The 14,124-nt window shown below is 34.8% G+C and overlaps 1 protein-coding gene across 2 annotated transcripts; it reads left to right on the forward strand.

Annotated features, from left to right (window-relative positions):
* Positions 1–2,143: 2,143 nt before the first annotated feature.
* Positions 2,144–10,539, forward strand: Rbm11 (RNA binding motif protein 11). Of its 2 annotated transcripts, XM_026412002.1 has the most exons (5): positions 2,144–2,239; positions 4,105–4,267; positions 5,555–5,627; positions 9,348–9,444; positions 10,252–10,539. In XM_026412002.1, exons 1-5 carry the CDS (start codon positions 2,144–2,146, stop codon positions 10,537–10,539), a joined length of 717 nt encoding a protein of 238 aa, XP_026267787.1. The 2 variants fall into 2 exon arrangements, with proteins under 2 accessions (XP_026267787.1, XP_077651160.1); XM_077795034.1 differs by lacking the exon at positions 5,555–5,627 and having other exon boundaries at positions 10,252–10,300.
* The last annotated feature ends 3,585 nt before the right edge of the window (positions 10,540–14,124 follow it).

The raw sequence follows: 14,124 nt of genomic DNA on the forward strand, positions 1-14,124 counted from the left end.
TCAGAGATTGTTCTAGGTATTATAGTATATTTACTGCATGATAGTTCACAATAAAGGAGGACTTAAAGAAGTATACTTAGGAAACTGTGATACTTATACAGGTGGGGTCCTCAGCTAATCTAGATTGCAGAGTTCAGGGAATCCTACCTGGACTGAGTTAAACAAGAATGAGTCATCTGGGTAAAGAAGAAAGAGTAGAGAGCTCCAGTTTTATAAGCATATAAACTAATTTGCATATATATTTTTTCATTTTGACAGGTTCATACAGGTAGAAGTATAAGACATCCTGGTATGAATAAAGAAAAGCTAATTCTTTATAATAAATTATTCCTCATATTGAAACAAGCAATGCCTTCTATGTGACTAATGGTCCAGTAAATGTTGAGAGTAAAGTGATTTTTTTAGTTACTGCTAGATTTACTATCATGAGTTAGGAGACACAGTATATTTACATTTTAAAAAAGATCTATTGAGGTTAAATTCTAAACAAATAGCCACAGGGGCTGAATTTTATAGTTTATAACATTGAATAAGTACTCCAGAATTATAAGCACTATAAATTATGTACAACCAAAACAGAAGATGTATTAAGAACACCAAACTCATGTGCATCTGTAGACAAAAGAATGGTGTAAATTTCAATATAAAAATATAATATGATCTAATTACACTATTTGCAAATACAAAGATTTATAGCATGCACAGTCAAAAATAACAGAAGTTATTTTTACAAAGAAAGCTGAAGATACAGCTCCAAGACAAGCAGTATCCGAAGGTAGGTCAAGGAGGAAATATGTTGGTTTGTATAAGATACATAAATACATGTATATCAGGAGATATACACATAACAGAGACTTGCAGGTAACCATTCATTTGGCCAGCATTTCTTTGTTATTTGCTTACACTGTACTAGTTTCCTTAACCTCCTTCTACCCTACTATGCTTATACTGGTGACAGAGAGAGAGAGAGAGAGAGAGAGAGAGAGAGAGAGAGAGAGAGAGAGAGAGAGAGAGAGAGACACGGAGGGAGGGAGAGAGAGAGGGAGAGAGAGAAGAAAGGGAAACAATTTATAGACTCATGAATTATCAACTAAGATAATTACTAGAGTTACTGACACTTTATTGCATTTGTATGTATAGAACCTCTGTCTCTCCCATTATGCAGAGTTTTATGTTCACTTTCATTTCATAGAGATCAGAAAACACCTATTAAATGAAGTCATTATATTTAGTCTGATCCATTCCTTAAGGAACATAACCTGAATTCCAAACAGAAGTTATTTTTTCAAAGTCTTAAAGCTAAGCAATGTCAGAGTAAAAGGAGAAAAGCAGATTTCCTAAAATGTATCTTTTTTTTTTTTTTTTTGGGAAAAGATGATTTTTCTGGTCCATCAGACAAGCAAAAACTTGCCTCCTCAATTCAAAATGAATTCCCAAACTAAAAGGAATGGTGTCCTCATTACTTTTACGATATTTACAGGATGGTTTCAGGATCCTACGTAGACATTTTCCAAGGATTCCTTGATATGACTGTTTTCTCAACTTCAACTGCTTTCGGAGCCCACCAAAAACTTGGGTTGCCATTTTCAAAGACTTCTCTTGGGAGCACTTCCTGGGTAAATAAAATTTTAATTTCAGTATTCTATTGTAACAAGATCCATACATGCATTCATTCTTTCAATATCATTTTCTATAACAATTTAATTTTTAAAATTCTTAATGACTCATCCTTTGACTCTTTGGAGACAAATTATTCTTCCCTTATTAGCCTAGCAGCTTCTGAAGTGAAGTTACTAAAAACCTTAAATCATCTCTGTAGTCTTTGACTTTGGATTTACTCAATCGACATTTTAAATAAAGACTATAAAAAGCAGGAGAAAATAGAGAGCACCCTCTACCAGGAAAAGGGCAAAGCCCCTGAACAACAATCTTCCTTACCTAACACTCTTCCAAGGCCTGATTCTGGGCGTGGCGGCAGCGTGGTGGGCGGTCCCCGCGGGCCCCGGGGGGCGTGGCCCGCAGCTTAGCTCCACTGCTAGCGCGCTCCCTTTCCCGCCCCTCCTCCCTCGCCCCAGCAGCGCAGTGAAGCGGAGCAAGGGGGCGGGTCTGGCCCTTCCTCCATCCCGGGGCTGACACCGGAGGGATGTTCCCAGCTCAGGAGGAGGCCGACAGGACCGTGTTTGTGGGCAATTTAGAGCCCCGCGTGCGGGAAGAGATTCTTTACGAGCTATTCCTTCAGGTACCGTCCTCGGGGAAGGGGCGGCGGAGGGGCGGGGCACACCTGGACCACCGGCGGCCCGGCACCCTTCCCGCCCGCTCTTGTGCCATGCTTTTAATTATTTTTGAATGGATGCACCTGTCCCCAGCGGAGCGGGTGGTGAAGGAGATGGTTTGGCCCCATCCCCACTGCAGAGTTCTGAGGATGGGCAGTGGCTGGGCCCTCCCTAACTCCCAGCCCTCATTAAGGGCTTACCGGGCCTTGGATGTGCTCCAGTAGAAAACAGCCCTGTCACTGTCTTCCTTCAGATAATAAGCACCCTTATGCCTTGCATTCTGCAAAGTGAGAGGTGTCGCTTTTAAAAATGTTTTCATATATATTACTCATCCTCCTAAGCCCTTTTATACGGAGTATTTTTATTCTAGAATGATAAATGAGATGTGAGATGATGGGCAACCAATATACCATGACTGTGACCAACTGATTCCCTGGTCAAGGTCTTTTTCTGCATTCCAAGAGGACTTTAGGAAACTTTTTGAGGTCTGGATTAAGTCTGGGATTCAGTCTCCTGTGTTCTGTAAACACTTACCTGTGGTGCACAGGATGTCTCACTTGCCAAAGGTATATCTTCATTCAGCCACTCATCTAACCATTTAATGATCCAGAATCACAGGGAAAACACGAAGTATGGTGCTGGACATAAAAATTTTAGAAACATTCCTTACACTTTGTTAAAGGGGAAAATGAGCATTAATCACCATTATTTAGGGTAATCTACCAAAGACGGGGATATATAGTATGGGAAAAGCAGGGCTCTTAGGTCAGCAGTGTGACTTTTAGCCAGTACATGAGTCTCTTAGTTTCCTCAAATGTCAAATGGGAGTAATAGTATCTACAATATGATGAGAATATTGAAGAATAATATGATGCAATTGTGATGAATAAATGAGCTAACCTAAATAAAGCAAATCTATAGCTGGCATTTACTAGGTGTTTGCTGCCTATATTAGTAGTAATGCTAACTAACATTAACAGAAATAAAAGGTGACTTCCTCCTGCCAGAATAAGGGAGGGTTCCAAGGGAGACAATAGCAGAGCTAAATGTCTAGGATTAAGTATAAGTACCAGAGGTGAAAGAATTTATTTGGTTTTGAAGGACCCACTTTATCTCTAAACTAAAGTGTCTCTATGTTAATAATAGATACACATAGATTAGTAGAGAATATTCTGTTCAGGACCACAGTTTCTTCTCCTAATTGTAAAACTTTCTATTATTTGAAAAATATTTTTAATTTTAAGACTTTATGTTTATCCTTTTAATTTGCTACCTTTTTAAGTTTGCCCTTTAAAACAAAACCTGTAAACCTTATCTTTTTCTAAAAACCAATATAATTTGAATCTTACCACCAAAAAGGAAGAAAGGAATGTAAAATTATTGTCTTCGACAAGGGTTTTTCATGTTGAGCCCTCCCCCCAAAAAATGGGTGGGGAGAGATGAATGTGGGGTTGCAATTACCTGTACAAAAAAATATATGATTTCTAGTCCATAAGGACTGGATCACAGTTATCAATTGTGTGGATTCATAAGGCAATATATATTATCTTCTCATTTTTTATGATTTCCTTTTTCCACTTAAATGGAATGTAAACCTCATTTAATAGATCAGGAAGTAAGCTTATGTTTTTACATTTTGCCCATGGAGAATTTGCTAAAGAAAATATAGAGGAAGTATGAGTAAGTGTGATGTTTGTAAGGAAAATGCATTATTAGCAGAACTACATAAAGCTATTGCTAACCTTTTTTTTCTTTAAAGTTTAATTAATTTTTCTGAGTGTAAAAATAAATCTTTGGATTTATGAGAAAATAATTTTTAAGTTTCTCGTAGGCTGGGCCACTTACCAAAGTGACTATATGCAAAGACAGAGAAGGAAAGCCGAAATCCTTTGGATTTGTCTGCTTTAAGCACCCAGAATCAGTGTCTTATGCAATAGCTTTGCTGAATGGAATCCGTTTATATGGAAGACCAATTAATGTGCAGTATCGATTTGGTAGGTTCTCTCACTGATGAATTTTCAAAGTGTGTTTTGTGGTTGCTGCTAGTCTCAGAAGTTGTAAGCATTTTGTTTTCCATGTAGTATAAGACAATAAAAGTGTCTCTGTAGTCTCTTAATTTTTTCAAACACATATCTAATTTATATATTGCCAGTTATATTACCAAATTTGTAACATCTCTTCTTAAGTAAAATTTAAAATGTACTATTTTAAAATCAGGAGATAGCTATGACAGTTTCTATTGACTAAAATTGATCAAATTTGTATGAACTGAAGGTACATAAGTAGTTTTTATATAGCAAGGTTGTTTGCCAATTTTCTTGTCACTGCTAATGTATGGTATCAAGTACCTACTATTTGGAAGATAAGTGGCTAAATTAGCCTTCTGGGGAACTCATTCTGTTGCCTGGAGTTGTTTTAAGCCCCTATAAGAGCAAAGTGGACAAAGGTACCTGTAGAGCCTTGCTAGAAGGGGAGGAAAGATTCCTGACTCAATGGCTTCAAATCCTTGTCCTGAATTCATGCTAGGAACCAGACATCTGTGATTAGCTGCCCAGAAAACTATTACACTTGGCCTCACATCTTTTCAGGGACCAATCTGAGTGATTCTTAGAATATTGTGTTTAAACATTTTATAAATGGTACAGACGTATTGAGTATCACTGCCATAAATCATCAGGCTTATTGATGTGTCACTCCTTTGGTTTTTATTTCTCTTGATCCACTAAAAATGAAAAATAAGAATTAAAAAAGCAATATCTTCTTGCATAGTAAAAGTTCTTCTCTTTGCATTTCACATTTTCTTTTTTATTTTAATGCATAGATGCATCATGCTCTTTGATTCTACCCAGCTCACTCACATACGCTGATAGAATAGGCCAGAGCTTATTATATTCTGACACACCCTATAAAAAGTTGACTTGGCTTTTGTCTGAGCAGTTTAGAGAACTCATGCCTTCTACCCTGGAGGCAAAGAGTGCTGACATTTGTAATTATTAGTTTCTAGGTAAGTATTACAAAACAACATCATATATCTTATATAGTTCCATATCTTTTTATTCTTATTTATGATGTGCTTTTGGATAAATATTGATTATACTTCATTCATTTACAGTAATACATACAATATTTAAATATGACTTGAGAGATAGATATGCACATATTTTATGTAACTGTGGAATTTTAAGTCACTACCATATCTTTAAAGATTGGTTTATATTATGTTTTAATATTTAAACTCCAAGTAGTTGTACCCTAAAGTAATCATTGTATTTCTTTCAAAGGAAGTTCTCGCTCTTCAGAACCAGCTAACCAAAATTTTGAGGCCTGTGTTAAGATAAATTCACACACCTACAGGTAATTAGAAATATATTTTTTCATAAAGGTAAAGCAAATAAATATGTTCTTATAATGTATATTAATGAAAAATAATAAATATGTGAGAGGATGATTTCTATCCTATTCTGGACTATTACAGAATATTACTATTTGTACATAGGATTAGATTAAGAAGTTCATTTCTTTCTCTCATGGAAAGTGAGAGAAAATATTTTCATTTAAAGGTCAGTTTTAATAATTAAAGTAGTAAGTGACATAGATTTACATTTGAGGTATTCTTTATGATTTTCTGTATGTTTTTCTTAGCTGTTAAATCATTTAAGCATACAAAGTCTTGCTGTGATGGATCATAGAAATATTGTTATCCATATTTTATGTTTCCATAAATGCAGACACAAAAGTTAACCAATGCTCAAGGTCACAAGGACGATAAAGTGCTAGCCTTGAAACTAAGTCTTCTGATGTTAAGCCATTCAATTATTTATTTCACTAATGTTTAGAACTTCTCTGTGTTCTAGAATTTGGTGTAGCCTGATATATTGATGCAGTGATAACCTTCCAGTAAACTGTCTGGCAAGGTATCCAGAGGTTATGGTACCTAAAGTCTGCCAAACCAATTTAAGATTCCAAAGTCACAGTGTTTATTAAATCAGTGTGAAAAACACAGTGAAAAGTAAGAGCAAGGTTGGTGGATAGTTTAGCACACTTAGAATAGATTGTAAGTGGGCAGAAGGATGAAGTAACTGAGTTCTGGTTATATTAATATTCATACACTGTTTCTGTGCTGTCAACCTTCCCTACTGATAGTGTGGTAATGACGATGAGAGTGTATGTTTGAGCAAGGCTATCCCTTCGGATGGAAAGTTCCTAGAACTGATATTACTTACTTGATGAGGAGCATCCTGGTTCATCAGCTTGTTTTCTGTAGATTTTATCTCAGATTATCTTAGGCAGAATGAAGGGAAGAAGAGAAATATAACTGTTAGGCATGATCAGGAGTAGGTATCCATCTCTCTTGTGTCTTATAAGATCTAAATCATTCACTATCCTCTAATATATGTTATGAATTCTATCTTGGCTTCCTAGGTTTCTTGCTTATTTTATCCCTAACAGTTCTATTGCTATTAATAAACTGATAGCTTACTTACAATCTACACTAGGCATTTTTAAGAATTTTGTCGATCCTGTTTGTTTTCTTATTGTCTTTGGCAGAACTGAATATTTTCAAATAAACTAATAATAACCAAACATCCTATCCCTTGTTAACTGTATCAGCCCTCTAAGGCATGGGAGAGTGACATTTTGGGACTGGCAAATACCCACAATTATTTTTGGCAGAAGTATTAAACCCCAAATAAGTGTGCTCCATATTTTTATTCTCTCCAAAATTTCTATATTGGGGAGAATAAAGAGAACTTAATAAAGTAGGTGATAAAATCAGATTGCCTGGATTTGAATTCTGCCAGTGCCACTTTATTAATGCTGTGACTCTGAGGAGGTTATTTTACCTTTCTGTATCCTATCTCTAAAAATAATACCTAAAAAATTTTATGAGAATAAAATTTTATAATAAATACAAGATACTTAAAATACTGAATATATTGTAAGTATTCAACAAAAGGAAAATTACTACTAAGATAGGGAAATCATTATAGACTTATGGATTGAGCCATATATGTGATGTAATAGCTTCCCCTCTTCTTTAATACCAAGAGCGAAAAACTACTTCATTTTCTTTGGGTTTGGGGAAAGAACAAAATATTTGTAGGATTTGGAGTTTAAAAGACTAGATAGGCAATAGAAGATTGCAGTATAACTAGATAGATGGTTTGTAAATCATCACAGAGTCTAGACTATAATGTCAAAAAGTTATGAGTATATCCCATGACACTACATTTCATTGGTAGTACTTTTTTCTAGTATTTGGTATCTCATAAAGGAAGTATGAGAATGAGTTATCATGTCCTGGTTGTGATGTGCAAATGTAATCTCCTAGTCTTTCATTAGTCTTCCTTGTAAATGGGGTTTTTGACTTCTTATTGCCTCTTATGCCTTCCTCTTTGATGAACTAATTTTTAATTTGCTAGGGCCACTGTAACAATGTACTATAGAGTGCTTAAACAACAGAAATTAATTGTCTTACAATTTTGGAGGCTAGACATCCAGGATCAAGGTATTAGAAGCACTGATTTCTTCTAAGCTGTGGGGAAGAATCTATTCCATGCCTCTCCCCTATTCTTCTGTTGTTTTGATAGCGTTGCTTGGTATTCCTTGAATGACAGAAGCTTTACCCTCATTTCTGCCTTTATTTTCACATGTTGTTCTTCTGTTTTCATCTCCAAATATTCCTTTTTTATATTAATACCAGTCATAAAGGGTTATGGATCCATCCTATTTCAGCATGAACATGTCTTAACCAATGACAAATGCAATGATCCTGTTTTCAAATATGGCCACATTCTAAGGTTTCATTAACTGAATATGACGAGAATGTATCAATCCATAACAGTTTTTAATTTACATGTGATTCCTCCATGCAGACAACTATGTGTCCAAAGATTCATGTGGGAAAGATACTGGTTTTAGACAATTGACACTTGTTTTCATAATGCAGCTTATCTCCCCTCTGCTGCGGAGTCTTCCCCACTCTGTAATTTCCCTTCACCTTTCACCTTGTCTCCTAACTGGGCTCCCATATTTTTCTTCTTCCTCTCACTAATAAATATTTTTATCTTTCACATCCTTTCTTCCTGTTCATTTTTTAACCCCACTGTTATATGAGAGCTACTCTTTTTGAGGTGATGAGAACTTTCTGATCAGCCATTCAGCAGCCTCAATGTTTATTCAGTTTACCCCTATGGAACAACTTATATTTTTCTAATTTCTTTATTAATGAATGGACTTCTGATTTCTACTGACTTCTACGATACTACTCTCAGTATTTATAAATGGAATCTCCCCCATCCATCTGACTACATTCTGTCATTTCTTCTCATCTGCCTGTGCTGATTTCAGCCCCCCTTACAGTACGCTTCCTAGCCTAAGGATTAGTGGTTAGCATTAAAATTAGGGTATACTATAGAGCTAGTATATTGAAGAGTAGCTGCAGAACCTAGCCAGGATTTATAACATCTCCATGAGAACAACTATCACATGTATAAATGAAATGTGGGGAACACCACAGTTTTTTAATTAGAGATGTTTTGATTATCTTAATGCCTGGAAGATATCAGTCAACATGTTTGTGTTAACATTAGTAGTCCATTTAGGAAGGAGTACAGTTTATATATTTACATAGTAAAGATACTTTAAAAATAAATTGATGATAATTTCTCCCCCTTTGTTTTTATATCTGTAGAAGATTGAAGTGTATGCCCAGTGATGATTAATGACTTGCTATTGTTCTGTTACTATCTAAATGTTGTATGTCTTTATATAAATACAAGTGCTGGTCTAACATTTTCATATCAGAAAACCAAATGTGACTCTGAATGTTGAAATTTCAATATTTAATAATGAAATAATTAATTAATGTATTGTTTTGACACTACATTATCAATATAATAACTGATTATTTGCATATGTTTGTTTAAGATATTTAATTCTAACTGCTATCAGAGAAGCTCTTTCTGTCTCTGTTTCTAATTATGGACAACCCTCATTAAGTTGTTAAGAGGAAAGAATATTTGTACCTAAGAATTTTAAGGTTTTTTTGCTTTCCCTTTTATTTCTCAAAAGGAATGAAGAAATCTTGGGCAGATCTTCCTTTCCCATGCAGTTTTTTCCCATTAATAATACTGCTTTACCTCAAGAATATTTTTTCTTTCAGAAAATGGTAAGTTTGATACCCATTTAGTTTAGCATATATGTGACACAAATTTATGAAGAACATGAAAAACATTCTTAGTATTTGGTGCTCAAATAGTTAATATTAATGAACAACCACTCATTACCTGAAACTATGAAAGTATTTTTCCCATCATTATACTATTCTATTCTATTCTATTCTATTCTATTCTATTCTTTTCTTTTCTTCTCTTTTCTTTTCTTCTCTCTCTCCTCCTCCTCCTCCTCCTCCTCCTCCTCCTCCTCCTCCTCCCCTCCTCCTCCTCCCTTTCTCTCTCTCTCTCTCTCTCTCTCTCTCTCTCTCTCTCTCTCTCTCTCTCTCTCTCTCTTCTCCCCCCTCTCTGATAGAGATGGAAGTGAGTTGAAAGACAAGTTGAAGATATCACAGTTTATTTCTAATCTGCTTTGAGTAGTTAGAAATTTTAGTTATCGTCTCTCTATCATATATTGAGATTAATACATTTGTAAAAATTTTTATCTGTTTCATTTTATTCTTATATTTTGGCTCCTAGAAGAGTTAAAACTACATATGTGGTTTGCATTATATTTCTTTGATAATCTATATTGTAGTAAACTAATAAACCTTTAAATGTTTATGTTAAGGATTTAAGGAAGCTCCCACACTCCTACTATGAAGTCACTGCCTTTCTTATACCAAAATACAATTTGATTTACTCATGACTATTTGCATAATTCATGTTACTTTTAACATGCATTAGACTTTTTAATATGCACTTAACTTAGCATTTTGGATTTGTTTTGGTATATAAGTTGTCTTTTTTTTTTTTCCCCACAGCAGCGGCATGCACATAATCCAGTGCTGCAGCTTCCTTACTATGAGATGACAGCCCAACTTCCCAATAGCACGTCTGGGTCTTCCTCACTGAGTCATGTTCCAGATCTAGATGCTGGACCTAGCTCCTATGAATGGACTATCCAACAACCAAGTGACTCTGACCTTCATCAGATGAATACCCGAAAGAGGCAAAAGCAAACCAGTGACAGTGATAGTAGCACAGAAAACAATAGAGGAAATGAATTCAGCCAAAAATTCCGAAAATGTAAGAAAAAGAAAAGATATTAGTATTATCTTCAGATAATACGTATCTTCACTGATCTTAATTCTGTTTAAAGAAAACTGACCAATTTCCTGAGTGTCTTGTCTTTTTTTGAAATATATGAAAACATGACTTATCTCATTTGCTATTCAATTTTTGCCTCAAATGACAAAAGCTTTTAAAAATAATATAATGTACTACTTTTGTATGTCATAATATATTTGACCCATTGCCAATAAGAAATATACTTTGTATCATTTTATTTTAGTACTGATGATGAAATTTCATTAAACTATTAACTAAAAGTCAGCTACTGAACACTTGTGGATAAGGTACTGTGATTTCTCTAGATTGTTCCTATAATATTCAAGTATAATTAGGCTGTAATTAGGAACATTAGATTTGCCAAAAGAAAACAATGCAAATATTTAAGAGTTGCATGTGGTTCCTAGTGAATATGTTATAAACAGGCTTTGTTTCCTTTGTTAATAACATTTTATTTTTTACATTCACTCAAGTTGTTTCTGAGCCTTACTGTACTTCAGGTTTATTTTATCAAATGAAGACATATGACAGTGATACCAAAGGAAATATTATTATCATGGGATTGGCTTTTGGGTCATTAACTTGTTATATGAGTTCAATGGGGGATTCCTGCCTCTTTACTTCTTACTTGTTTATAATGAACATTAAGTTAGCTATGTAAGTATTACATTATCTACCTCTTTTGCCAGCCAGGTTTGAGAGGATATGTTTAATGTATTTAAATCTTGATAATGAATAAGTAAATAGAATGATATTTCTTTAATGTTTGATATCTAATACTTAATTGTCCAAAAAATTTTTCTATTTTGTGTTCATTTATTTTAGAAGATAGGATACACGTTAAATAAATTGGGGTTTTTTAAACATTTTTGTTAATTTTATAGCCCACCATAAATTAGAATGATAAGAATTATATTTATTAAAGCTAATTGAAAGAATCATGCAACTCCTTTGTGAGTAGAGCACCAAATTTAGTAGGAAGGGCCATGCTTGGATGTGTCTTTTGCATGTTGAGTAGAACTTTATAGATCCTTACTGTTTAAAAGAATAAAGATCTGTTTTTAACAAAAGGAGTAACTGAATTTAACTGAGTATAGTAGAATTTAGAACAAACATTAATCTACTTTAATCTGATCAATATGAAAAACTGACTGGTGCTTTGTGTAGTTTTAACTATGTTTTCTTGTTTTTTGGCCTTTGAAACTCATACTCTTTTCTTTTTACATTCACATTTTTTTTTCAATTTAGAATCAAGCCAAAGGGGAAAATGGCTTCTACATAATTAGGAAATAGCATATCTTTAAAAAGCTTAAATTCACCTTCATCTCAATCTTTTCTTTAATTCTGTAACTTACCTTAAACCTAAATTATTTTGTTGTGATTGGTATTATTGGAAGTATATAAAAAATGTTTCTTAGCAATTAAGAATAGTTTTGTGTAAGAAATATATCTTGAAATACTATTACATTAATTAAAATGTGAAAACCGCAAAATATTTTTCTTAAATTCTTCCATCACAGACAGGAAAGTGCACGTTGTGATTTAGATATGTTGGGTCCCCCAAAGACTCATGTGTTTGAAGATGTGGTCCCAAATGCAGCAGTATCCAAAGTGGGAATCCTTGGGATATGAATATATCATGAGGGCTCTGACATCATCAGTGGGTTAAATGAGAGATAACGATTTGAATGGACTACTGGGAGGTAGTGGACAGTGTAGGAAGTGGGACCTAGTAAAAATGAATGCATCCTTAGGGGTTTACTCTTGGGGACTTAATCTTGTCCCTGTTTCTCTCTCTGTCTCCCTCCTCACCCTACCCTTTATCTGTCTCTATCTATCTACCTATATATCTGTCTCTCTCTGCCCCACTCCCTCTCTCTTTCCCTTTCCCCTCTTTTTCTCTCTTTCCCCTCCTTCTGCTGCCATGAGTTGACCAGCTGTCCTCCACCATGACCTTTCTCATGATGATCTGCCTCATCTCAGGCCCAGAGCAGTGGAGCCAGCTGACCATGGATTGAAAGCTCTGAAACTATCAGTCAAAATGAATCTTTCCTCCTCTAAGTTATTCATGCCAGGCACCTTTTCTTCACAGCAATGAAAAGCTAATACAATACCTCAGTATTAACTTGAACAAGTCAACCAACTTGAAATACATAGAAGACTAGAAAAGTCACCTTTACCATGGTGTATTTCATTATTAAAAAAATATAAAATAGGGGCTGGAGTTGTGGCTCAGCAGTAGAGCACTTCCCTGGCATGTGTGAGGCCCTGGGTCCGATCCTCAGCACTGCACATAAATAAATAAAATAAAAGATCTAAACAACTAAAAAAATACATATAAAAAAATATAAAATATCCCTGGAAATATCTGTCACCATCCTATAAAATTTTGAGTTATCAGTTTTCCCTAATGCTGTATATTTGAGTTAAGAATTATTAAAATTATTTAACTTTGGGGATTTTATTTTCCAATTTTTAATTTCTCACTCTCAAAATCTGTTCACTTTTAAGTAAGCCTGAACCCATTCTACTATGCTACAAGAATCTTAAATATGAGAACAAAACTAGACATTATGCATATTCTCATATTTTCTAATTTTTATAAATCAGTCTCTAATGCATGAGGAAGTGGCAAAATCAGTAAAATTACCTACAATTAAAGTTAGATCAGATTAACAGAAAAGTTTAGAGCATATGAGAACACTCTAAAAAAAGTGGCTCCAAGGGTAGCCAGGGTAAAGGTTTATATACAAACATAACTAAAGACAATGAGTTTGGGGTTTCAGTGGTAACATATGGCAGGTTCCATTGGGAGCCTTAGGCAATTTTTCACCCAGACGCTGATGGGCAGTCTCCTTCCTGGCTGGGAGCTCACCAGGGAAGGATTTATGGCAAGTGAACTCTCACCTTCCAGTGCTAAGAGTCAGTCTTCTTCCAAATAGGAAATTCCCTCAAAGAGGAAGATTTGGGGCAGCTGTGCATTCAGAAGGCTCTGGTTAACTCCGTGAAGATAAGCTTGGAAAGGTTTCTTTCAATGACTGTTGTTTGTTCATATGTTTTCAATTTAAAGTCATTTTTATGTCATTCTGGTGAGTTGGTGGTCACTTCATTTCCCCTACTTGAAACTTCACAAGAAGTTTCACAAAGAGCTGAACCAATTGCTATGGAAAGAAAAGTCAAGTTCATATTTATATTGTATGATATCTGAAAAGGAAAATAATAATATAGATTAGAAGAATGAGTAAGCAAGAAGGAACAAATCTAAACACATTTCCCCACCCCCATTGAAGCAGTCTTCTAGTTCTGGGAATGGGTCAATGCAATTAAATGGCTAGGTCTCCTTAATGTGATATAGAATATTACCATCTTTGAAATGGTGTAAATCAGATGCTACTTGTCCTTTCTTATTTAAAAACAATCAGAAGTGTTCACTGCAGACTGCATAACCTCCTCCTTGTTGGGTAGTCAGTGTATCTGAGATGGGATGATTTCAGAGTACAACAGAGGCTAAACTGGAAGCTTCCAGAAACCACATAGAAACATTAAATATCTAGATCATTGCTTTG

The sequence above is a fragment of the Urocitellus parryii genome, chromosome 2 (genome assembly GCF_045843805.1).
Source record: "Urocitellus parryii isolate mUroPar1 chromosome 2, mUroPar1.hap1, whole genome shotgun sequence".
NCBI classification, from domain to species: Eukaryota; Metazoa; Chordata; class Mammalia; order Rodentia; family Sciuridae; genus Urocitellus; species Urocitellus parryii.

What these genes read in the sequence shown, in the direction of transcription:
- Rbm11 (XM_026412002.1), top strand. Translation starts at nt 2,144, where the DNA reads ATGTTCCCAGCTCAGGAGGAGGCCGACAGGACCGTGTTTGTGGGCAAT. An exon ending in TAATGTGCAGTATCGATTTG is followed by an intron (nt 4,268 to 5,554) that starts GTAGGTTCTCTC and finishes TTTCTTTCAAAG; the next exon opens with GAAGTTCTCGCTCTTCAGAA. An exon ending in ATAAATTCACACACCTACAG is followed by an intron (nt 5,628 to 9,347) that starts GTAATTAGAAAT and finishes ATTTCTCAAAAG; the next exon opens with GAATGAAGAAATCTTGGGCA.